This window comes from Mercenaria mercenaria, chromosome 7, assembly GCF_021730395.1.
Source record: "Mercenaria mercenaria strain notata chromosome 7, MADL_Memer_1, whole genome shotgun sequence".
In the NCBI taxonomy this organism is placed as follows: Eukaryota; Metazoa; Mollusca; class Bivalvia; order Venerida; family Veneridae; genus Mercenaria; species Mercenaria mercenaria.
In genome coordinates, this window is record NC_069367.1 from 70224244 (window position 1) to 70252228 (window position 27985).

Sequence of the window (27985 nt, forward strand, 5' to 3'; positions counted from 1 at the left end):
GGAGGGTCATTTGGCCCTGGAGCCATCTGCTTTCAGGTTTTGTAGTAAGCTCCTCTATTTCAGTCTGTCTTCTTCACTACTACCACTATTATCAACAAACCTTATATAAGATCCCCGAAAGCCACAGAGAGATATTGTAATTTATATTGTAATTTTGTTGGTTTATGGCAAGCTTCTCTGCTCCACTATTTCCTAACTTCTGGCAATAATCATCAAACCTAACAAAGGAATTGCTCTTGGTAAGGAACATATATATTTAGATTTCGAGTCAGGTACTCTAAAGGTAAAAAAATTGGGATAGATTCTGTTATGATGTTGGTTATAATTCCACGGCTTATATTTAACCTAAGTTATATCTTTCTTAGTATCTGTCATACAACAAATACACTTCTACAGGACATTTATATCATCAGAGATTCTCAGTTCATATTCCGTGGCTTAAATTAATAAAAAAAAGTTAACCTTGGGATGTAGAATCATTTCAGGAGAAAAAGATATACAGCTGGCATATGGATCGCCACAAATGGTGCTAATAAGTGCCTTGAGTAATGCTCAGATGCACACAAAGGAACTTCTTCTACATTAAAACCCGAATGTCGGCATATTTTCAAAATTAAATAAGTATGAATTAAGATTGTAAAAACTACAACGAAAAACAATCATAAAAGTCGGGAGAACACATGTCAATAGACTCCTCGCACGTTAGTAACGTTCTTGACGGCCATCTCAAGACAATACGATTAAATCTCTAATGGAAATGAGCTTTAATTAAGCGTTTGCTTACTATCAAATCAATTAATATATAAATGGACTGGAAAATGCCTGCAAAATAACGAATATTACTGACTAATAAAAAAACCTAGTTAATATATAATTACCTTGTCCAACGTTTATATCATCCCCGGTTGCCGTCCACGTGATGGTGAAGTTTCTACTCTCGCCGTATTGTGTATTCTCCGTGGAAATGTCTATGATAGATACATCTGTTATGCGGCCAGGTGCAGTAATATCTTTGTTTGCAATTATACTTGAATAGTTCGATACTAAAATCTCACTGGGCAGACTGACTCGTTGAAAGTTGTCTTGAAGAACCTCAGGGTTTACGTCCTCATCTACAATGATCATGAATCAATTATGTTTGAAATTTACCATCTGTCCCTCACTATCGGCGTAAGTACTCATTGCAACTATTTATTCAGGGCATCAAGAACTTAAACACGCTATAATGTCATTGTTTAACTTAAAATCTAGAATGACAGAATCTTGAACCAGTTTAAACATTAGAACAATTTGATTGGAAAGTACCAAAACAGAATATTAAATGTCATAGGTATAAATCAACCTGAATCAGGACTTCCAGCTCCACTAAAGACATCCTGTACAGATGTTGTTCCATTTTCACCACGAGCGTACACCTTGGCACTAACGCGACCGTTTTGGTAGAGACAGAACCTTGGTATAACGCCGGCATAAACCCCGTCATCTACGGTATCATCAGGATCTGTAATGGAAGAAGAGGGACATAATGGTCATATAGACGCCCACCTGTCCATGACCTTAAATATATATCAAGACACAATATTATCATTAGGTGTTACAATTTTGTTTTGTGTGAAAAGCATTCCTACTATCATCATATGATAGACAGAACCCTGGTTAGAATAACGACGTCAAACAAAACCACATGCACACTTTTGAGAGCATGTTTTTGATCACAGATAAAGAATACCATCACGCAGCTCATGTCCTTCTAACTTCTTCAAACTTTACTTAGTTATTTTAGAAAAATGACCATTCCGACAATTTCGCATCGGGTAGAAACATTGGCCTCTGGAGTGTTAGCCAACAACGTTTATTTGACAATGTGACGTACTTTTAATCTTAGATAACCGAGTTTTCAACTTGGCCTAAGATTTCACAAAAACAAACATTTTGAAAAAGTTTCTTGACGAGCAGATAGAAACAACATCTCACCTTGAGCACGCAAGCTGAGCTCACAAGGAAACCAATTTCCTTTAAAGATAACGTTTAAACTTAAATAAACAGATCTTCATGTAGGAGTATTGTTCGCATAATGTGAAGACTCCTGTCATGACTTCGAAAACAATAAATGAAGAAATTAAATCAATATCAATTTAGAATACAAATGTGCTACAAATGTTCCAAATCTGAAGCTTTTACTTTATTTTATAATTATTATTGTATTTTCATCAATTGTTCAATTAAGGTAAAAATTCAGCAACGTCTTCATGACGTCAAATTTCGATATATTTCATGATAAATGTAAAAGTATACTAGAATATTATCCTTTTTATAGAAAAACAACATTTTTTGAAGAATCAGGATTCTCAGTTTAATTTCATCACCTCTTCACGTGAAAATACATTTAACTGATTCAGGTAAATTCTCATATTGTTTACTGTATGGTCAAATAGTTCTTATTCTTTGGGATATTGCCCATGACATTTGAAAGAGATCCGCTTATCTGAAGGCATTATTTAGAGTTATTTCACGTTTCAAACTTTTTCTTATTTTTCATTTTCATAAAAAAGAAACTTTGTCATTTCAACATTACACACGGGGTAGCTAAAAGTATGATGATTTCCTTTTCCGTATGCAATGTCCATGGTTTATTCTACATTATCCGGATAAATGACTTTACGTCACAATTGTTGGTTTGACGTACGTGCAGAACTACATTAAGGCTTCAAAATGTACCTGTTCCTGGCACCAATAATGTGTTACTATGGTTATAAAATAACCTCTTATTTTTTACTATGCAAAGTCATACTATTTAAAAAGAACACTTGTTAGCGAAAAACATTACTGGTTATAGTGGTATCATTTGAGTATACTGTATATAACTTGAAAAAGTTGTACAGCCAGTCTACTTGTTATTTATTAACACCTTTCGTACATGTTGAAGATCTCTTTACTACATAATGGCACGCGTTGATTTACTAAAATAACAATTAATGATTTCAGCTATATGTGTTACATTTTTGTCAAATTTAGAATCCTGTAGACAGAACTAATATCACGCAAGAAAAAAATATATAAAAATCTGACCAGCTCCATTATCGAGTAATGCAACTTCACAGGATTCATTTCCGCCTGTCTCTACAACTGCTGTCACAATTGCATTCAAAACAGCCGCTCGTCCTTTCATTACATCAGCTTCGATCACAGGTAATTCACCAGTAAAGAAGTCTAAATTTATTGGAGTCACCCAAGAGGATATACGCACGACTTCGGAGCCTTTAGGCAAAGACGTTACGTAATATTCAAAAGACGACGAAGTTTGTGTTGTTACTGTCGCATTATATTTCCCTGTCTGTAAAATATAAGTTATACCATTAATATAAATATCATCAAATGATAATAATTATAGGTAAAAAATCAAGTGAACAGTCAATATGTAAATTTTGTTACTCTACAGAAAAGTATGTGTTTGCATTGATGGTGCTCTATACAGTAACGAAATTCCGTGTAAACCGAGCAAACATCTTGATCCCGAAAAAATCCTTAATTTCAATGTAATTAATTCTGTTTAAACATGAATGCTAGTCCTAACTCGCACAATTGTACCATAAAAATACAACGATGAGATCATCACTGTAAACGGTGAAAAACTACAGAAAGCATTCCTTGCATTTTGTACCGCATAATTACACTCCCTCGACGCTTTTAGTGACCAAATGCTGATCAAGCCGGTTTAGAAGACAAGAGTCAAGCAGTCAAAGAAATTGGCCATGCCAAATCGTTCAGCTGGTTGGACTTATTTTATCGTACAAAATAATATATAAATATTTTAAACTTCGAAGATATCAAATGGCCATCTTTCACTTAAATATTATAACGTTAAATATTTACTGCAAATGAATAAAATCCTCATCAAATGTATTTAACTTTACTAAATACTTAGATTAAGTTACATTCATAATTAAATGTTATGTTATGCAGTAACAGTTTATTGTAAAAATAATCCACCCAGTTTTTAGTGGTAGTACACACTTAAACTGTGTTTATCAATGCATGTATAAGGTCTGTCCTAATTCTAAACCTAATTCATAGCACTGCTAAAACACACAAACTTGTTAGTTGTATGATTAATTTACATACACTGTATGAAGTAAATATATCTTTAAACATTAAAGTAATTTTTTTTATCAACGATCATTTATTACTGTTACCTGTTAATTTGACGGTGATTTTACAATTGCCATTACTTGGCATTTTATTGTATAAAGGTTGTTGGAAGTAAAAGAGGTTTTAGCATTTTTTATGTTGTCTTTAGATAAGAGGTCCTAAGAATTGCCGTCAGTAGTCAAAATGCATTTAATATATTCAAAATTGAAACTTGTGTATAAAAATGCAGATTGATGTCAGAATATTGAGAAACCAATAAAAACTGCGGTATTGACTGTATTTTTCGCCTTTTTCATTTATGCGCATTTTCTGCTGTATCAGTCGTAACGGCATGGCTATTGCAACGTTTCCTGATTTCAAGGATATGCTCTATCCTACCCGAAATAGGTAACAAAAGTTAATACATTGTAACCAGTAAAGTGACCAGACATATTTTAGGAATATCGTGGCCATTGTAAATCTCAACTAAACACTACAAATTGCAAACTCATAAAATATATATTTACAACAGCTGTGCCAGGAATATCCAGTATCAAGATGTCTCCACCAGTAGTCTGTTCTGTATAAACCGTTCCTTCTGGACTTTGGACTTCTATGCTTATATCCGTGGAGGACCCTTGAAGTATGCTGACAGTAGTGTTTATTCCAACGCTACTATCGATGTCAAAACTGAATGAAACGGTAGTTGACGACAGGGAGTCCAGTTTCTCTGACAAAAGCTTAGAATGATAAAAAGACTATACAGAAAAGAAAGTATTTTTAAACCATAATCACGTACGACGTGTTTACTAAAATGTTTATGCATTAGACAGGAGACAAATATGATGATTCTTGACAAACACATATAATGCCATATTAAACAAATGAAGACACTTTAATTCATTTCATGTGAGTAAATAGTTTGTGCGTCTTGAACTTACTAAGTATTTTATTTCGACATAGTTTTATTATAACAAAAATTGAACAAACCGTGGTTGATTCAGTCGCAAAGGAGGTCACTCCACTGGACAGTAGTTCTATAAAAACGGATGCAAAACTTATTGTTCCGGTCTCGAGGTAAGATATGTGTATGCCTCCCGTTTCAGTTGCCATCGATATCATTCTTTCGTCTGCGTCTTGCGACACAGAAATAGTGTGTATGATTACATTTGCTTCTTTGGCATTTTCAATAGACGCATCAAGGTCACCACGATTGTTTTGACCATCTGAAATCACCATGATTTCGGATCCGGCAGGATCACCAAGTTTGCTGGACAAAATCTGCATTAATATGGCATAACAAGCTGTATCTAACGTTTAGTATCTTATCTTTACATAAGTATCAATGCAAAATACCCAACATTAAGATTATGTTTGAAGCACGCCTGCTTTGAAGGCACACTAAAATAACAAAAAAATGATGCTGTGCGAAGATTTATGCAAAAATGATAAATCTTAAGTTCTTGCTTGTAAGGGTGGAGTATTATATCTAACTTCATAATGAGTTCATTATAAAAATCTATGATTATAATTACTGTCTCACTTCTAACGGCAAACAATGAGTTATCACATTTTACTGCTTGACACGCGAAGAATTTTATTTAAGCAGTAGTTGCTACACGAAAGGTGCTCTAAACATTATGATACCAGTCATGACATTATTATTGATGGGTACAATATAGAAATATATCAAAAGAAGGCATTTGTAATCTTTAAATTCATATTAGATATCGGTTTAATGTCTGTAATATCATAAACACCCCTCGTGCATGAGTAAACTGGAAGAGGAAAGAAATCCATTCAATATTTACACTTAAAGCTTCGTCTATGCCACATCCAATACATGTAGCTCCAACGGTAGTCTGCGGAACTGCAGCTATAAGCGCGTCTCTAACCTGCTGGGATGTAATCTGAGTAATATTCATCATTGTTGAAGCACTACTAGAAAACCAAACAATTCCTAACCAGCTATCTTCGGGAATCTTTGTTTGGATTATATATTCACAAGCTTGATACAACGTTGCAATTCTTGTACCCTGATGACAGAAAATACATTCATAGATAAGGAAATGTCTGTTTCAAGTATTGTGACCTATATAATATAATATATACACATTACGACAAGTATTAACCTTAATGAAATAGCGTCTGAATTGAGAGTCAGCGCAGATATAGTTTTTTTCTTTGGTATATGGCTGGGTAATGCATTCTTACACGCCAGAAGTGAGTTTCAGGTCTTTCCAACAGTGCTGGAAAACTCCCATGTAACATGACTCAAGTGTTCATTGAGTAATGATAACCTCCAATAACGCGTTTTATTTAATGCTTTTCAGTGAAATACGGATTTTTATCAGTGAAATAAAATTGATATTGACTACTAGTAAATAAATGTTTACGTTTTAATACAAAAAAAAGTCTTTTTTAATGATAAGTTTGAATATTTCTGCTTGGTATCTATAATATTACAGCAACCTGCATACTATTGGAAACATCTAGTACAAACACACGATAGTCGTCAGATTCTCGGAGCATCTTGAATATAGGCGTTGTGTTTGTGCTGGCCGACAATGGTACTTAAAGTAAAGAAAAAACATAGAATTGAAGAAAGCGAATATAAATTAGTGAAACTGAAGATAAGTTATTGTTGGTAAGTCATACTTGACTGAGCAATTGACCTCGAAATCTGTTGTCATTACAAGCTGGCCAATCAAACTCCGTGACCTTAGAAATAACCTCTGACGTTAAAATTATTCTTTCCTAATTGAGGCGACTCTCTGGCTGTACGCGCTCCGCGGATTACACTTTACTAAACCCTAGGATGGAAAAGTGATGTTGATCTAACATGCCAAACATCTTATTTGTCACAAAAGTTAACATACGTCGTTACCTTCGAATGCATGGTCAACATGTGAAAACAAACCCCATTGCGACCCTCTCATTGTGCGCAACAAATTACGCATCGAATGCCCTAAGATTTAGGACAAATAATACTAAATTTCAGCCATGAATTACTTGATCAATGACCACTAGTTTGTTAGACGTGTGTACGATTTTCCAGTAACACGTGGACATTGACTGAGTTTATATCGGGTCAATGTGTACAGCAAGTGTTTTCTTAATTGCCGTATTTACTCAGCTGAAAGTGGTAATGGATTTACTTTGTTGTTGGATTTAACAACTAATGTTATCGTAAATACAGTGGAAATAGCGGACTTGACATTTTTCAGTCAATAGAAAACAGCATACTATTAGCTCTTTTTCAAAATTTTAGTGCTTTGTATTTCGGTGCAGAAATGAAAGCCCCCTTGGTGCAAAAAGTAACGCCCCCGGGGGCACTTAAACGGAGGGATACGGAATGTCAATAAGGTAGAATGGTCTTGTCCTTGCGTCCAATCCTAGGGTTCCACACACTGATGACCAATATTTAAAACAGACATTGCAACCAAAATTTTACAAGATAATTATACATTTATATAGATGTGCCCTAGGAGGAACTTTTGCTATGCTTTAACTTGTTTGTATACATATTTACTCCGCAGGTACGATCGTGTTCATTAGTGGCCTTGACGTTGTGATGCATGGAATTTTATGGCCTTAGCGAGAGATAAAACTATATCTAGGCAAACGAGTATGCTCGTTTGTTCATGGTTGTTAGGTAAATTTGAATGGTAAAGGAAAAGCCCCGACATGGGTTAGTTTGGAAGGTTGTGTACCAACCTCCTCCATAGGAGTGGTTTTGGGGGCTCCCCCAAGAAAAAATAGGATATATGATATGAAAAACACACTGGTGCGCTGTTTTTATATAAAAGAGAAAAAATTACTCTTTCACTCCGCGATCTACCCCGGGTACTAATACAGATTTATGGTTCGTTTGTAATGTGTCTCTCTTGAGATAGAAGTCTCGGATGCAACACAGCACCTACTTTTTTGGAGGTGTATGTATAATATTCTTCTTGATGGAGCTCCTTATTTATCTCATACGAGTAAAATTAGATGTAAAAAGCTTCGAACAAATTTCCCTACAATCAAAGCTCCGTCTAATGTTGCTCTCATGCTGAAAAGCACATTAGTTTTACATTAAAATAAAACTTCATTAGGTTGAAAAGAATATTCAAATCCATATTAATAAATGAAGTTTGATCAATTGATCATGATACCACATGTCCACGCGGCATTACCTATCGTCTGCATATGATGCTTCAACAACAACTTCGCGCTTAATATTTTTCAAAATATTAAAGTGAAAATAAACCGCACCGCTGTCAATCAGTGATATTTTGATAAAAATGTAACAAAAATAAACTATAATGATAAATCATTAAGTTTCAAATGATTTTGCTTTTGGCACCAACAAATTCGTCGATTTATGTTGAATCTTAACCATGCTTTGAAATCAGATTAGGTTTGGGAAAAAATGAATTTATATTGTAGGAAATTAAACATAAAATAGCCAGAAAACAGTCCTACTTTATTACATATATCGGGTACTCAGGGCGTAGCGCAACCAATTGTGAAGCTACTATCAGGAGGATGCGAAAAAGGGAAACCTCTTCCATTTGTGTGGGTCAGTTGAATCTCTCATCGGATAAAGATTCTACAAACAGAATGAGAACTAGTGGCTTCTTGTAAAAGTGATTGGCCAGTATGACCTGCGTAGATCTATAATGCACATGACAGGCGTGTAGCTCAGCATACTAACATACGCACATGCATATCGCCATTTTTCGACAATAGAAATATAAAAAAAAAGAAGTTCAATAAGTAAAACTTGAAGGCTGAAGGGATGAGATGTAAGATGAAATTAAGATTCCAAGAGACTTTTTGCACACATTTAATGTTGAACTGCGATAGAGGTTTACAGTACATCCTGCATTAGCGGTCACCTACAGGTATTAATTAAGCAGCCACTTGCCTTAAGTAGCAAATCTAGAAACTTCCCAATCTGACTTTTCTATTGTGACGAATAAAAAGTTTTAAGACCTTTGACCCTCATCCTTGGCTCATACTACAATACTGGAGCTTATTTGAAACTGAATAGGGAAGATCAAAGTTTAAACTAGTATCTACAATGTTTGACATAATTTGTTTGAGACAGACATTATGGATTATTTAAAGCTGTAACACTTAAAGTGTACTACACGAATATACTTTTTCTAGTATGATAAATATATAATTTTTTTTATTTTATTCGTATAAAATACTCGTATAATTTTGAAGCAATGGTAAGCATAAAAGTGTAACAAGAAGTTGCATATGCAACAGAAATGTTTTATTTGAAATTACTCGAAATAAAAATAAACACACATTGCCTCCTCTATATGTTTAATAATTACCTTGCAAACAATTCTATCATAACAACAAATGTAACAAAATAAAGTGATCATAAGTTAAATAATTAATAACTTTTTATGTCAAAAATAAGTAACCTCCTCAACGGGACCGGGTACGCCTGAGGCTCCTGCCCAGCTGATGAAGGTTAATGAACTTAACTGCCTTGCCAACAATTCTGAACATACTCAACAACAAAAATTAAATGTGACAAAAATAAAGTTATCCGTTAAGTAATTAAGACCTAATTCAATCTTAAATACGCAGTAACATTTTCAACGAGACAGGGTAGGCACAGAAGCTCCTGTCAAGTTGGTTTGAAGGTTCAATTCCATTTACATAATATTATAACAAGATGGGATAGTATTATAATAAGCTGGGTTGTAACGGCCGCTCTAATTAAACTTGATAGGGTAAGCGCGAGGGCTCCGACCAAGTTGATGAAAAATTCACTCGACGGGAAGGAGACCAAGCGTGACATGCCAGTCAGTCCGAATAATCAAAAATCATACCTTAACGGAAAATATGTAACTGCAACGCAATTCAACAACTTAAACAAACTAAGGTTAAATACCAATGGTTGTTGTGCCAGACCAGCCCGCTTCTCTTATTACAACCTCTCGGCAAGCGTAGAGAATTAAATTCTTTATAAAATTGTCAACTCAAAATTGTCAACTTTACATGTACTCGCTCAGCCAACGTACAAAAACAGACAGAGAGCTGCACGAGAATTCTCAGCTTTTTATGCAAGTTTAACAGACTGTTTACCGATATCAAATTTAACTAGCTACAGGCTTGTATAAACTCGGGTACCAATTTATAACGATAAGAGCGAGGGCGTATCGGTTCCATTGCAACGGACGTGACATTTGATTTCTCTAAAAATAAATCAAATTATTTTAAAAGAAAAATAATTTTTATTATCAATCACTGAACTAGCTAATAAGTTTCATTAAAAAATGGAACGCTTTAACTGAACGACTGAAACGTCGAGATCTGATATTTCTTCAAACATGTCCTCGTAAGTAGGAGACCGAAATAGATGCAATCTAAATATTTTGCGCAATGATTTGTAACAGTTTGTATTTCCTTAAAAATCTACAAAAATATAGTTTATTGTTCCTTCTCAAGGGAAGGAACACTTATGGTGAACATGTCACACTTGACTGAGCAGGTAATGGATACAAGGGTATCATCAAAGGCATCCGAATTCCAGTAGGGCGCCGCCATCTTGGACTCATGCATATTCATTACAAATAGCCTCTTTGCCAATGTGTGTTTACGCATCTTTAAGTCAATCTTTAGTGAAATACAACTACGTAATAACAGACATACAAGAAACAACAATATAGTTTAAATAATATAACTCCTAAATCTAACATGTCGTAATGTAGAATCGAGATTAATTAAATGAATATGCATCATCTAAAAATAGACTCCCGCCCCAAAATATCGTCTGCTATTATTCATCTTGGTTATATTCTTTGCTTCCAAAGGATCTTTTTACAGATTTTATTTTATATCAACTATATTATTTTGACGTTAAATATTACCATCAAAACATAGATCTTCTGTACTTATAAAGTAATTCGAGACTTTTTCCTTGTCTGTTAATTGATGCTATTTCCACGCTACGCACCGTCACCGTATTACAACATTTCAATTTCTTCCCTTGTTTTTTTATCCGGAACTGTAAAATGCATTGTTTTCACTTTATTGAGCTATAAAATGTTTTGAACTTTGTAATTTTATGCCTTTTGATAAGTTGTTTTGTAAGATTCAAGCTGTGAACTTTTTGTACACATTTTTTTCAAACCCATAAGATTGTTGATGCCGACTTATATATAAGCCCTTTTTCTCCTTTTATGTGGTCTATACTCTACGTGGCATCTTTATGCTTCATTGTGTCCGAAAGGGCGGATGGACCGTTATTAAATTTAAACACAGACTGACTGCTTAACTTTTATGGGGTCTATGCTCGCTTAGCGCAGATCTACGGATCTCGAGGTGGTGAGTTCGAGCCCTGGGCGAAGCGTATGTTCCCCGTGACGATTTGATAAAAGACATTGTGTCTGAAATCATTCGTCCTCTACCTCTGATTCATGTGGGGAAGTTGGCAGTTACCTGCGGAGAACAGGTTTGTACTGGTACAGAATCAAGGAACACTGGTTAGGTTAACATCTCGCCGTTACATAACTGAAATACTGTTGAAAAACTGCGTTAAACCAAAAACAAACAAAAAAGGTTAACCGACGGCCATATTTCGTTCTGGAGCTGGAAATATCAATCATGCGATGCAAAGTTTTTCGGTCCATGTATTGCTATGCGAAACTTTAAATTTACAAAGAGGCAAACATACGGCAAAATTCCGATCTGTGCTACTAGGGAAGGTTTGGTTTAAACATATTTTAATGCATATCAATATACATAATATCTACATCTCAAATACAAAACTTAACAATATTATATGCAAAAGGGTTGGGTAACAAGTTCTCTCAACATTATTACATACCCTCCCCTTAACAAAATTCACTTACATGAGATTTGGCTACAAAATGTGTATTGAAAAAGCTATGCAAAATTTTATATAATTGAAGTTAAAAGAAGAGGGAAAGAGGGAAGAAAGAATAGTAAGAGGAAGTCTAGTTAGATCAAGTACAACATAATGTTTGTATTTCGCTTAAAACTAATATTTTAGTTTTTGCTTTCTAGATTTTTATTGTTGGTCTTGTTGTTGCAAAACTAAATCTAGATGAATTTGGACACAAAAGTCACAATAGTATTTCAATTTTCAAATTGTTTTGTAGCTTTAATAAATTTTTTAACACTTCTGAAAATAGTAATATTATCGTTTAGTGATAAAGAAGGGTTTCCAAAAAGTAATGTATCTGTACTTAAAGGATGATAGTCCTTGGTTGACTGGAACATAACTATTCTTTGATTTATAAAGTTAGGACACTGAAAAAGATAATGCTCACAATCTTCAATATTATATCCACAACTACAACTAAATTCGGTAGCTAAATGATTATTAAAAAGATCAAAACACAAGTTGCTGCATTTGTTTCTTAGTCGAGAGTGATAAATTGAATATTTTCGATCTCCCAGGGAATATATCTCCGGTACTTCTGGCGCTTTAAACCGTGTGGTCAATAATAACTTTTTGAAAGCTGATAGGCTTTCTAGTTGTCTTGTTTCAATGGGTAGTTCATTCCACAACGAGATAGAGGATGCAATAAATGAACTAGAAAATATTTAGGTACGTCTTCTTAAGATTTCATAATCTTCATTATTTCTTAAGTTATAGGGGTTATTATCACCGACTACATTAGGAAATAAATTACTTAAATATTCTGGGACCATACTAGTATTATGTTTTATTTTATACATTAATATTTAATTTTTGATATATCCGTCTTTCGGCCAGAGATATCCATCCTATTTCCCTATAGAGATTTTCTAACGATACTGATCGCGTTGTACCAGTTACAATTCCTGCAGCTTCGTTCTGTAGTTTTTCAAGATTATCTTTATCAAAATTTGTACAATTATCCCATACGACAGCTGCATATTCTAGCAATGGTCGGAGAAACGATATATAAATTTGATTCAGAGATTTCCTGCGCAATGAAAATTTCAGTTTGCGCATAATGCCTAAAATTTTTGAAGCGGACAGTAATATATTTTCAATGTGTTTATGCCATTTACCATTGCTACTTAAAGTCACACCAAGATGTTTGTGATCACTAACAAATTTAACTGGAACATTATCAAAAATAAGATTATTTAGGGAAGGTTTCGACAGTGGATTCAAGAAATTTTGTTAGAATGATGGTCTTTATTATTTATTGTCCGCTGATATTTATGTAGAATCGTTTATCTAAAGGTGTTTGATTATCATATTAGAATATAAATTAAATAAAGGTTTGTAAGAAATAACTTTAGATATTTTAAAAGATAAGAATGCACGTAAACAAAATTCTTTTTTCATATTTGTTTTACTAAATATCTGTAACAAGGTGCTAAAAACATCCCTTATAAAGAATATTTAATATGCGCTAGAAGGAACCTTTTGGTAAGCTAAATCTTGTAATATATGCACAAACTTTGGCACTAGTCTTATACCCTCGTCTAATCTGTTTCAGTGCTTCTTTCGATATTTTTATTTTCAGCTTTGTCACAGTTTCAAAGCCATGTGTCAAACCGTTTACACACATGAACTGGTACGAAAAACTTAACCACGATTGGGCCATAATTCAGTCAAAATCTTTGACAGAATTGTGTACTCTTGCCTAAAACTGGACATGGTGATGGAACACAAGTGTTGAAAGTTTCAAAGCTATATGACAAAAGGTTTTGTCGAAATGTGGACTGGTACGAAAAACTTAGCCAAGGTGAGACGCCGACGCTTACGCCGACGCCGTTGTGAGTAGGATAGCTCTCCTTATTATTCGAATAGTCGAGCTATAATAAAGATTCATGGAGATTTTTTGCACACACTTGATAACAATATAATCTATTAAACTGTGATAGAGGTATAGAGTAAATACTGCCTTAGCGGTCATCTGTATTAAGTAGCTAATTAACAAATTAATTTCAACATGATTTAAGCAACCATCTGTCTTAAGCAGCCACGCTGAGTCGCTGCCTTTGATGGCTGCTTAAGGAGGTAGGTTAACTTATTACCAGGGTAAATTCAAATTAATTGAACCACAGCGATTTTTTGTATTTCGTGTAATATGATGTTTTAACTGCTACAATCTCAATTTCGTTTATCTCAGTCCCTTCAAGTTCAATTTTTATCTAGGTTTGAAGAACATGACCCTCCAAAGATATTTTATATTGAAAGAAGAAGGAAAATGCGGATATTTAACACTTTTCAGTGTATTTTAGGTTCATTGATACCCGTAGAAGTCTGCATAATTAATAATTTTACTAGTATGCGCGTTAGCTTTCTAATAAAAGCTTAAAATGTATATGTCGCGGGGATCGTGTTTCCATGGTAACGCATTTTCTCTCATTTTTAAACAACTATGTATAAAAATGGGGTTTTTCGACGGCTTCAGTGCCACTCTGTTAATGACCAATGTGGATTTTGGGGTAATATTATTAGCAAAATACCAAGTACTTTACATGGTACCCTATTTTTCTTAAAGTTTAAAGTAACCATGGCAACAGAGATGTTTAAAATAGCTTATATCTTGCTTTCTGTCGTAATTTTTTTTTTAATATATTGAATAAAATTATCTGTCTTGTTAATGTAGCTTTATAACATATTATTTCTAACGTAAATTATATTTTCGTGTTATTTGCATTTATTCAAACAAATTTCACAACTTGAAATAGTTATCGCAGTACCCTTCGTCTGGCATTTTTCATGGAAAATCGTTCAGCATGCTGCTATTATTCTCATGGATATTGTTGAAATGAAAATAAAAAGCCGAAGCTGTGTTCCTTAAATAGACCAGTGTCAACGCTTCTGAATTTTACATTTAGATATATAGGTCTTAGGCTTCGTTTCCATGGTAACATCAATTCAATTCAAGAAACCACAATTTTCTATTGAAATTTGAACAATTTTAGATCTTAGTTTTAGTATATAAGTAACAAATTATCAACTGAAACTGAAAAATAGGTATTACAAGTCAAACTGGAAGTTTTTTATTTGAAAGTGGTCGTAACAAGTAACCTTTTACCCAACTATATTTCAAATAACATTGGTTACCATCATCCATTTTCTTACATTCCGCATAAGATTTCTATATAACTACATAAAAGAAGCAAAATATTGATTATTATTCAGAGCAAAAGACTCATAAAAAACACGTAACGTCATGATGTCAATGACGTCATTTTAAGGCAACATTGTTTTGAAGCGTTTCTGCGGCAGTTTATTCATTATTTCTGCGTTATAAAACCATTAAGCATCAGATCGGAGACAGGTTCATGATTTGTTTTTAGAAGAATGGTTATACATAGAGCCATGCATTGCAAAGTAGGCTCATAGCAAAAAGAAGCTGTAACGATCAAAATATTGTTGTATATGTAAGTCACGTTTGCATAAATAATAAACTTAGATTGATATAGGTTAAACTGGGTGTCAATGTTGTGCAGATGATATGCTATGCATTTTATTTGATGAATAGAGAAAAGTACAACCATTTAACAAAGTTCAGAATATTGTAAATTCGGAATAATTGCATTAAACACTATCTTAATGTATTTAGACTAAAATATGCGTTTTTCTGTCTTGGATCACCTGTTTTGAAGTCATCGTGTTCTCTCATTACTTCCCAAGCACTTCGACCACCGCATTTCGAATTGTGTTTATTAGGGGCCTTCCTGTTGTGTCTTTGATGTACAGGAACAGTTTTGTCGTCTTCGTTGTCACAAAAGGTAGACACCTGATGTAAAGGTTTACAAAGGTATTAGTTAAGTAGTTTTCTTGTAATATTTGCTGCATACATTTAAAATAGAATTTGAATGAGTCCATATCAGTTTCAGTTATTCCATTTTGACATTTAACTATGAATAGGCTGATTATAGTAAGTAGGGTAAAAAACTAGAATATTTGTAAACTTAGCTGGAACCAGATCTACTGTCGTCATCCGTCTGAAAGTTTACAAAAATTAATGTGGTTTTTAAATCAAAACAATTATGTGGGATACACATAATGATGTTCGACTATTGTTTGTGGCTGAAACAGCTAAAGGTTATTAAAACGGAATTATAACATATATATGCTTTTGATGAGGAAAATTCATCAGTTAGTTCAAGCCCTTTTTCTTTCCCTTGAGGTTATGTATCCTGTAATGATACAATTCTAAGAGACATTAAGTTTTTATAAAAATAATATTGCAAGACCATTTTGAAATGTACTTTTACATCCTTTCTGAAAATGGCGACTGCATCTTTAAAAATATGCTATGCATAGAAGCTCACATCACAACATGACAATATCAAATAAATGTACAAGAAGCGATATGACAAAATTTGTACGAATAAATTTCATTTTAAACAACATTTCGAACGCTGTAAATAACATCGGTCTTCATTATTAAGAATAACAATTTATCCTGGTCACAGCAACATGCTAATTTAACTAGAAGATATAAAATGCATAACACACATACCGCATCCATCCAGTTATATGCCATTATTGAACTCATACTGGATTTTGTCTGGGCCTCATCCGGACAAAATTTGCATTGTTTGTGCATCGCCCGCTTCGTGTATTTTGTATCACATTTCGATGCTGCACTATTACACCGAGTTCCTTTACCAACCTTCCCTTTCACACTCTCACTGCACCTTTATAAAATTGTTTTAAAGACGAAGAAGAAAAATAATATCAAACAAACGAAGAGATTTCGTAATTCTGATTCGAAACAATAATTGCTTTCAATGTTAAATTATTTATATCTATAAGAACGTCCTTTGGAAACATGAAAAGAATAGCAGATGGTCTGTTTAAATCTCTTCATCAGTTTAAATGTAATGTCTAATATCCATATGTCTCTAAAAGTAGAACTATAGCATTTAGAAATTGAATAGAATTTGTAATGGAATATAACAACACTGAGTCTCTGACACAAAGCTAGAACTGTTTCACAAGGAATTAATTCACGTTCGGGACATGCAACCTAAAGATACCTTAAGCTTGTGCTTTTATAAAACTCGTTCAAATGTATATTGTCTTGCGACACACGTACTTAGATCATTGATAGTACCAATGTGAACCCAGCTTTATATTCTAGCATAAAACCCAGAGATAATAGCAAGGCAACAAATACGATTGTCGAAGATTCTCATTACCTCACTGGATTCCATACACCCTTGTCCAAATAAAATCGTTCCTTGTTTCTCATACTGTATTCATCGAACAGGCCCCATCTTAAATGTCCCCACTCGTGTACTAGAACGTTCTCTATACAAAGAATGATTGATTTTTTTATACGTGTTTACTACAGGGTGTCTTAAAAAGAATTTAAACTATCAAAAATTTGACACGTCTAAACGTCACTTTTGCAAAGTAGAAAATCCCGTAAATTAGCGCTTCTGTAACGTAATTCATAATAACAAAACTGTTTAAATAGTATCAAAAACATACTTATCATGATATATAGTATCAAAAACATACTTATCATAAAAAACATACTTATCATGATATATAGTATCAAAAACATACTTATCATGATATATAGTATCAAAAATATACTTACCATGATATCCCCACTTTGTTTTTCCTTTTGTGAGCAAGAAGTCAGTGTGAAGATATATGTACCGTCCTGGGGAGCCGCACTTCTTTATCTTTCGTTTTGTTTGAGGAGTTTTAACTTTTCCTTCATCAACAGTAATATAGGATTCTAGTTCAGAACGTGCTGGGATTCCTGTATATTCCGGTTTCCAACTCCAAGTTTTGGGTAATATGATGTTGATTTGTCCGAAATAAACGTGTTGCTTGGACGCTTGAAAAACCATCTGCGATGTTTTGGTAAATACTTCCTGCAAAGCAAATCCGAGAGTTCAGTAAGTCGTGCACTGGCATGATGCAGTGGCCTTAGTTGTACTCCTGAACCTACATGTTTAGAAAGGTTGATCGTATATTTTTGAAAATATAACCAGTGTTTTAGGACAAAACTATTCAGTTAAGATGAAAGTTGGTTGTATTAACATTTCCGGTTCGTTTCAAAATAGAGCACAGAAACTACACACTTTTATTTCTTTTCTACAGGTTAAAGGCTTTGTTGGCGTAAACATGTGCTTCTGCCAACTGAAAAATTCCATTTCCTTTACTTAGTTAACTTTATGCTTTAAATGTTTATCAATTTACTGCGACGCATGAATGGAAAAAAAGGTGTACAGGCATCCCAATTTCCCCAGACAATCTATTCTACTCGATCCTCGGAGGATGACCGAAATGAGCACAATGTCGCCAAGGAATTTCTCTTTTATACTCCGAGGAATAATGTTAAATCACTCGAAGGAAATCCTTGGTGTGACTCGAGATGAATCCCAATTAGAGAAAAGCACACCTGTATCGATTTTTATTGTTTTGATGTAATTGACGAACTTCTTTCGAGTGACGCCGGGTGTTATAATTGAATATGACAATTCGAATAACTTCAAAGTCAGATTTCTCATGATCTGGCAGGGAATTATAAAATGTGTTAGTGGTAAAACATTAACTTCATTAACAAAATAATAAATATCGCATATTAAAAATCAACCACGGATTGCTATTTTGAATCATAATCATCATGCGATGTATGGCTCCTTGTAGTACTATATGTTTGTTTACTTAATAAATTGTAATTTCTTCTATAAATATATTGTAAAAAACAGTGCACCCATTATTTACAAACTTTTATTTGTTTCTTTTTGTTTAATATGTTTTTCAATTTTCAATAATCTATAAGTCATTTTAATACGCAGTCTTTATTTAAAGAAATCATGTCATAAACTATGAATGAAAATGTATAAAAATCCAATCAAGGTAAGGAAATATTGCCCTCGAAGTTGTTTTTTTTTAAATCGTCTTGCGGCATTGAAATGACCGATTAATTGATAGACGCGCGGAGTGGTCATTAGATACAGGTACATAGTACAGAGTTACGTGTATGATTTCGACTCAGAGTCCTGTCGTTCTTCTTATAGCCAGGTGGTCCTAGCGACAAAAGTGCCCTAGAAATCATCTAATGGGTGCCGGTGTAACGTTGTAAACTGACCACCATAGAATAATGACCCCCGGTCATAATATTATGACCCCGCGGTCATTATTGTATATAGAATAGTGATTCCCGGTCATAATATTATGACTCACCCACACGTAGAAAAATGACCCTCACATAGAATTGTGACCCCCCTATAGAATAACGACCCCTCTAACCCTAACCCCATTTAAGGTACACTTACAACATAATTATCCCCCGCCGATAGGCATCGGAGGAGAATATGGTAATTGCACCCGTCCGTGCGTGCGTCCGTGCAACATTTTTGTGACGCAACTCCTCATTCATTATTCGAAAGAATTGATTCAAACTTTCAGGGATTACTACTACCGATGCCTAGTTGTGCAGGAAGACAAAAAAAATGGATTTGCTCCACCTGTTCGGGAGTTATGGCCCTTTGTTACATTTTTCTTCGTCGTGACGGGTATCGTAACAGAAACTTAGTTAACATATTGTGCAATGGCTTTGACTGTTATAAAGGGGCATTATTATTGCTCAACACGTGTTACTTAAAAGCTCTTGAAAAGTGACAAAAATCACCCGAACCTCCACGGGAATGACTATATTTCAGTATTATACTGAAATTCGAACAACATCTTATTGTCATGGACGTCACGGGTCATAAAACATGAGACTTCCCCAAAACCGATTTGCATATTTTATGCGTTATATTGATGTAATTGTTGACTTTTTCTACATACCAACGCCTGAAAAGTGACAAAAATACCCAGAATCCAAAGAAGGGTGTCTCTTCAACAATATACTAACGACGAGGAGCGTCACAGGTAATAAAACCACTGGGCTACCCCACACCCGTTTCGCCTATTTTTGGAGGTATATATGAGTGACATTTAGGTGACATAATGAAAGTTAAGGGTATTTGACATCACTTTCAGGGGTGGCATAAAACATTGTGCTTTTCCACGTATAAATTGCCTTTTTACAATCTTGCACTCCAGAAAATGAACTAATTTACCGTCAATATTTAGCATTTTTTCGTAATGAGCCCGCGAGCCCATGCTATTGCAAAATTAGTGCAACATGTAGGATGCAATAACAAAATGATGTTTCCTCTAAAATTTCGGACAAAATCACCATTACTATAAGTTCCAGAATGCTTACACTACATTGTACAGAAGGTAAATTAATAATTATATACATGTATGTGTAACATAATTAAACGTTATACCTTGCATATAATGCGATGTCACAAAGATACGAGGCTGTTAAAGGTACTATCTCACCGAATCTTGGAAAAATCTTGGAAAAATAAAACTTATGCCTGTTGAAATACTTGAAGCATTTAACTTTTATAGGTAACAAAAAGATTTAGATCTAAAACATGTTCTAAACAAAACGCCATGCACCTTTAAAGCATGAGTTTCGTGATATATGTTCTAAGTATGTTCTACCGTGTACCTTGAAAGTTGCAGGGGTTCCAAGTTGCAAAAGGATTCCTTTATGTATCCCCCTTCCATTAGGCCATCTGTTTCTATTTGCAAAGGTTTGATACGGCGAAACAATATCTCTTTGGTGAGACCTATCCGCTTTTATAAGCAAGCGCCCTACCATTGCGCCACCGAGGCTCACAAAAGTGGTAAGTATTTATGAACAAATATTTTAGCTTATATGCAGTAATGTTTGTAACGATAAAAAATCGAATATACACGACTTGCTCGGGAGGAAAAACAATTAGAATGAGTGACCAGTAAAAATGTGATTAGCATCAGATCGCTGATAGCACATGATGTGAATATTTCTAGTCTGGTCCTCTTCGGGTAGTGTTTATCAAATGCCATATCTGGAGAGGCAAAGAAACAAATCTTCTCCGTAAAATAGGCTATATAAAGGCCCAAAATCGATGACGAACCAGCATATAAAATATATTTCCAAATGTTTCTATTTTCGTTAATGTTTTATTTCTAAAGGATGATCTCAATTTCTATCAAAAAAAACATGACCAGAATCATTTCAGATGACTAATAAAAGATTATAATACACTGTTTGTAAACAAAACCAAATTATCCTCCAGCATAAATATCGGTTCTCTCTATTTCTATAGTAACCTTAAAACGACTTAGGTATATCTTCTATTATTGTAATACTTCTCCTTAAGTACAATAATGATAATTCAAATGAAAACCCTTTTAAATTTTATTTTTCAATAGATGTACGTTTATTTGTGAGCGGGGTCTCTAAGTTATACTGCTGTTGTGTCAGCTGTAGACACAGCAGCAGCAACAACAACAACAACAAATATAAGTAATAGAAACACGACAGTGACTTGAATTGATATAGAGTATGTTAGTAATAGGTTATGTAGGGGGTCAATATTTTATAGATAAAATCGTGGGGTCATTATTTTATAAGGGGTGTCAGCATTTTATAGAAAAGGGGTTATTATTTTATATTGGCATTACTTTTTATTCAGTCGTCTAAAATAATACTGACGTTACTGGCATTGTTCAATTTTATTCAAAACATGTCAGCAGATGGTCTCAATCAGAAGACTCAGAGATTAATGACTACTGTATTATGCAAATATTTATAAGCACACGTCAAATATTCAACCGCAGCTCCTTGACACATACATATCTACTACAAATGACCTTTGATAATTGTATATTCCCTTTGTCTGCACATTTTGTAAATACTTTAACACAGATATCTTAAGCATTGTTATAGGAAATGGGGTTCCTTTTTTATTTCAGCATGCTACTAATGTTTATTTACTTTTATAATTGAAAAACAAATTTACCACATAACACAGGTGTTATTCTTAATTTCTTTTTATATTAGTCAGTTCTTGTTACAAGTCACTTTCACTTTACATAATTTTTATGAACAAAATGCCCCCTCCCACAATTTTCCCAACGTTGATTGCATAATGGAGTAGTTTGAACCTGGTAGAAAAGAAAACAATAAAACCTTATGTTCTTTTTATTAATCAAAATAACCCATTTGATCTCCTTTTTGAACTATATATTACCGTTTAGTTCTATTGTAAAATTTACTGCATATGTGCTCTTAGAAAAACAACTTAATGGTCTAAACTCTTAACATTCTTTAAATAGGTCATAAAATATACATCAGACATACAAAAAAATAAGAATTAACTTAAAGATTTATAATAACGGGACTCTATTTACATGACAGATGAAACCGATGCAGAAAACGCCAGTGTGAAGTGAATTTATTTCATAAGCAACGGTGTCATGCAAAAGTCAAGAATTTCTTAATTCTTACCAATTTAAAAATAAAATCGCATTCATTCAAAAGAAACAGATATAACATCTGAAAGCACAAGATGCGTTGAAAGGAATAGTTGTGTACAAGAAGTCCACCTTGCTTACTTTTTGAATAATCTCCATTTATTAAATCAAATCGATTTGTTCTGAACATTACTCTGTATGTTGAAGGAAGTTTATTTAAACTGCATACACGGATAGATACATTTACTGGAAAAGAAAACATAACTCTATAACTCTACTGTTTGTCCTTTTTCAATCTTCCCCAGTCACCTTATCGTTTTTATACATTTAAAAAGATCATTTCAAGAAATGGTTAAAGGGGTTGGTTCATAACAGGACAATTAAAGGAATTGAACGTCAACGAACCACATTCCTGTATTATACTATATAACTGAAAAATTATTCAAGGTATCAAGTTGACATTTGATTTCACACAATTATAGAGATCATTGGGAGGAAATGCAGCGTGCAGGAAGTATAACTCTTTCGACTGCCTGTACCAGTTTATACCAGTCCGACAAAGCTCTTGTTGATAATGAACTTTTTGGTTCGTGACTCTTTTACACAATATCTTCAGTTTGATGCAATAGGCGATTAGACAGACCGGGAAACTATTGTATCTGACATTCTGATCAAAAATGGTTTTATTGCATTTTCTTAAGCCTTTTATTGTCATGCAACTATAAAATATAAACGTTTTCAACAATTTCATGTTCTTTTTTAAATAATGAGACCACCAACCTTGTTGACCGTAAAGCTATTGTATCTGTCTCCTTGCACATACAATAGTTTCCTGTTACGGTTTCAAGTTGAAAAAAAAAATTGTACGTGAAAATATGGTCTGTAAAACACAACAAGGAGAAAATTTGTAATTGTTGTTTAGGTTTTATGTGAAAATTAAAGAAATAAACTAAATAACAGTGTGTATTAACAATTTAACACAATGTGCTGTAGATACAATAGTTTCACGGTAACTGCAAAGACACTGGTTATATTTTTATAAAATGTTGTATCTGCTAACTTGTATGCTGTACATGGTCTGCCAAACCCCAGAGAAGGAGAAAACAATCGTGGCTAAAGCATTAATGGCTATGGACTTAATCTTGTAATCTTGTTTTAAACAAATATGGAAGACGGAAGCAACCATGTGTCATTCTGTAATGTGACAAATAACTTATCTTGATGCTTTTTCCTGGCCTTTACTTTTGAAATGATGCATTACCAAAGAAGTTTCCTTTGTGACTACTCCTTGAATTTGCTATTCTGTCACATGGGAGGGTTGTCTGCTTCAGAAAGGGCAAAGGCATGACAAATTTCATTTATCGCAGCTGCGTGCGGTCATATACTGCTTTCTGACTTTCATTTTACTGTCTGATATTATTTGAAATTTTAGTCCCAACATAAATATTAATAAAGTTTATTGAAGATTGAAGTTATTGTAATAAAACAATTTAAAAAAAAAGATTATCAAAGGAACAGATAAGCATTTTTATTATCCTTGACCATTAACACTGGCTTAAAGCATTGTTTAGTAACGTTCAAAATTTAACAAATAGACGTTTACCAATTTATCAATGAAAATAGAAAGATAAATAAATATAAAAGATAATTCAATAAAATAATGAAAAAAAGGAAAAAATAATTCAAATGCAGGTATTAATAATATCTGTCATGTGTTTTACGAATCGGATAGAAATATCCGTCCCGAGGGCACCTGCGCATTGGGCGGTAATGAGGCTTGCCGAATTACCGCCCATGCGCAGGTGGCCGAGGGACGGATATTTCCATCCGATTCGTAAACACATGACTAATATTTTTTCTTGCATATCGTATACATGTTAGCATTTTATTCTGACAGACTTTTTTCTTGCCGACCGTATTTTACAAAAGGTAGACATTTCTTTTTAGCACTCTTTCTTATAGTGGAGAATGAACACAAAGCGCGGGAAATTAACGTCCGTAAGCAGAAGTGACGTCATGATGTTTTGCGTTACGCGCAATAATAAAGTTCCACTTTAGTGTTGTCGTTTGTAGCGTAACGTTAGGTTTTTATGGTAATCTAACGTATTTTGAATCGAGAAATATGCTATAAGGAACGGAGAGAAGCTATCAAGGTAGCTGCTTTTTTCGTATTTTTACATAAACAATATTTTATCAGTGCCCGAACCACTAGTTATCATTAACAGCACAAGAGTCATCTGGAATGGGGGGTGCCAGATGGGTTTTGCCGGCATGGGTGAAATCACCGGAAACGCCAGTCCGGTGTGCAAGAAAATAGTTTCCAAGACATCAGAAAGAAAATACTGTATCTCACTCTATTTTCACTGTTTATCTGTAATTTATGTTATTTATAAGTAAAAGCTTAAAGCAATATGAATTTTATAAATAATTCTTAATGAACATTGCGGATACAATAGCTTCCTGATAACTTTTTAAATTCAGTAATTCATTTTGAGCGTGAAACTATTGTATCTGACATGTTTTGTTCAATCTTTAAAAAATAAATTATTTGAATGCATTTTAAAAGCCAGTACATTATTTCTTATTCAAATTTATGTTGAGAATATACTGAGAATGGTAATACTAAGCTATGTTTTTCTTTCTCCTGTAAAATTTACAAAAATGTAGATACTCGTACAATAGTCCAGCCGGCATATAGAAAATCGGTGGTTCTACCCAGGTGCCCGCTCAAGACGAGCTTATGCCCGGAGGTTATATGACTTATGAATGTGCGGGTAAAATAAAGTGCCTTTACACATTCATATGACTCGAATGTGGAGACCGATTACACACTGTTATCTTTTAAAGCGAGCTTGGGATCGAAGTTGCAATCTCTGGATGCAGAAAACTGTGTTTTACTTCATTGAACTAAGCAGGTGTGTTTACGTGATAAAACGTAAGTTCCAACACTAAATTTATTCGTCAGAATATATCTGTTCATATTCTTTTCAAAAGTGTAATATTAAACAGGAAAATCATCCGCGTAGTCTTTTACATAATTGTTTGGAAAATGTGAAAATGTATACGCGTGTTATGTGTATAGTAGTCGCAACTTGACCTCGATGGTTGACCTAAGGCTGATTATTCATATCGATTATTTCATTGTAGAAATAAGGGAGTGCCAACGGTAGCCACATATGTTTATATGGAATTAGTTTGTATACAATGCAGTGTCAAAGTATGTATAGTTATATTTAATCAGTTAAAACTTTCCAATTTACACAAATTTATATTTCTATTTTCTCGTGCAGCTTGTGTTTTTATGCGAAGAGATGAATGGTCTTCCGTACATTCCTTTTTAATAATAGGTTGTGTCTCATTTTGCATTATAATACAAAGGTCATTCAACGCTTTCCAGGCCCTTTGTTCACAAAACAATTTTCGGTCTCACCTGGCTTTTAGATTGAAATTTTGACAGCTAGTTTTAATGGTACTTAAAGATTAAATTCCAGTTGAGACTGACAATCCATACTGAATAGTCTATTGAAAATAGTCATGAATTTAAAACTTAAATTTTAGCATTCGATTTTAATATCAATGACAAAGTTTCATAACCAAACTCAGCTGAGATTCAAAATGTTTTGAAAACAGAAATCCAGGATTTCAATCTTGGCGTGATCTCAGTCATCAAGATCGAGCCTGTCTTCATCATTTTTCAAAATCTGATATACGAAGCCGCTATTATTTTTAATTTTCAAACATGCTGATACATAACTAATTCAGGATGTTGTCGCTAAATAATGGTAATATATCGTATCTCGTTTCGATGGGGATGAACGATACATGTATGAGAACTTCTTCCTGCATGTTTAGATGAAATGTCAAACGAAACCATTCTTGAGATTTCATTAAAAAAATATTTTATGGACCATTCAACAATTATCAAAACTAATGAAAAACAATGACTTTTTCCCTAGAGAAGTCTACGACAACACAGTATTTATACTATGCAACAAAGAAAACGGATGTTCATTTTTATTCAGAATGTTTTATTATTTTTTCACAATGATATTTTGTACTGCTTTTTTCTTATCTTGTTGCTAGAAAAAAAAAACAAGTCTAGGAATCGTATAAACGGACACAAAATGAAACTAAACTGTTTTATAGGAATCGCCTTTATTTTCAAATCCATGTTTCAAGTGTCGCATTATGGTGCGGTCCGAGAAAATCCAAGATGGCCGCCAAAAATTAAAAAGATGTGGCTATTTTCAGTGTATTTAATGACTTTTGATTTTGTTCTTGGTAATTATTTAAAACACATGTCTTAATACAAACATACCCTCTTTTTCATAATAATTTCAGCAATTTCGAATATTTCGGATTTTTAGTGAGAAAAAATAGCTAAAAATAGTTTTTTTTTTCAAAATTTTCTTTTCCGTGTGTTATAGATTTTTAGTTTATAGGCAAAACATCCATAAATGTTTGTTTTGCTATGGAAACACCGCACATGATAAGAAACTATGTGAACAGTTTACACCACACCTTGATAACATAGCAAAAGCCTTTCACATAGTAACACGTCCCATAGACATGTTCACATTGGGTGTAGACAGGATGTGAGAAAAAGTGATGTTCTCACTTCTCAGTGAGATATAATCCATATTCACGAAAAACAATCAAATATTCTCTATTTAGTTTGACATTTAACCATTCTCTATAAAACTTTAGTATGAAATCTCTACACCCTAACAAAATGTATTCACTCGTTTTCTAAAAATACAACTTTTATGCGTATTTTGTTACTTTTTACAAATAGGGATAGGAAGTAAATTGAATAAGATTATGTTTGGGTCATTTGATATTTTTGAAATTTATGTTATTTACAACACTTTGGTCTAAAGGTACGCTTTTCAAAAATGTATTTACAGTAATTCCAAATTTGTTGGATATTAGCAAACGGCGGTTAGCTATTTTGTTCATTATATGTAGTCCTGTGAACCTTAAACTTTATATTTTACAATACACTGCGTCTATAATTTGTAAACTGGATAGGATCATAAAAATCTAAAACACAGAAGGGCAAACATACAAAGATGGACCTGTCATTTATTATACTTTTCAAGTGAAAATTTTCGACTTAATTAATTTTATTTACATTAGAAGAAACCACGGAAGGTCGGTGGTTCTAAAGTACCCGCCCGTGCCTGAAATATTTTACGAAGGATCAGCTGGTGCCTCCCTCCATCAAAGAAAGCTTAATTGTTGCCATATTATATGACCTAAAGTCATGTCGGTGTGACTAACAACAAACATAGAAATATTTACCTGAATTCTTTCCAGGAGTATTTCATTCTCTGCAACTGTATCTTGGATTACAATATTAACATCCTCGTATCTGCCATTGTTTACAGAAATACTGAAAGCACCGGCTACAATTAAAGCTAAACAGCATGCAGTTCCAGTCATAGTCGACATATCTTATAAAGCTTCATGAACTGTTATACTAAGGTAATTTAAACTAAGTGTAGATAAATATTTTCTCTTCCTCTTCCTATTTATAAACTTTTGTCGTAATCCTTTGTTCTCTTAACAAAAAAACTGCGGTTT

At 33.7% G+C, this 27985-nt stretch overlaps 1 protein-coding gene across 1 annotated transcript; it reads right to left on the reverse strand.

Annotated features, from left to right (window-relative positions):
- Window positions 1-390: 390 nt before the first annotated feature.
- LOC123553960 (calcium-activated chloride channel regulator 4-like) lies at window positions 391-27955 on the reverse strand. Its single transcript, XM_045343740.2, has 13 exons — window positions 27704-27955; window positions 17679-17961; window positions 17272-17383; window positions 16590-16767; window positions 15716-15860; window positions 6601-6701; window positions 5940-6164; window positions 5119-5409; window positions 4656-4868; window positions 3070-3334; window positions 1343-1501; window positions 879-1112; window positions 391-437 (listed from the first exon to the last, which is right to left on the reverse strand). The coding sequence occupies exons 1-13, from the start codon at window positions 27851-27853 to the stop codon at window positions 391-393; spliced, it is 2403 nt and encodes an 800-aa protein (XP_045199675.2). The 5' UTR covers window positions 27854-27955.
- Between the last annotated feature and the right edge of the window lie 30 nt (window positions 27956-27985).

Bases quoted from the DNA above. Each gene is read 5' to 3' on its own strand.
- LOC123553960 (XM_045343740.2), bottom strand. From the start codon at position 27,853: ATGTCGACTATGACTGGAACTGCATGCTGTTTAGCTTTAATTGTAGCC. The intron at 1,502-3,069 runs GTCAGATTTTTA...CTTCCATTACAG, and splicing joins ATTACTCGATAATGGAGCTG to ATCCTGATGATACCGTAGAT. The intron at 438-878 runs GTAATTATATAT...TATTAATTTAAG, and splicing joins TGATATAAACGTTGGACAAG to CCACGGAATATGAACTGAGA.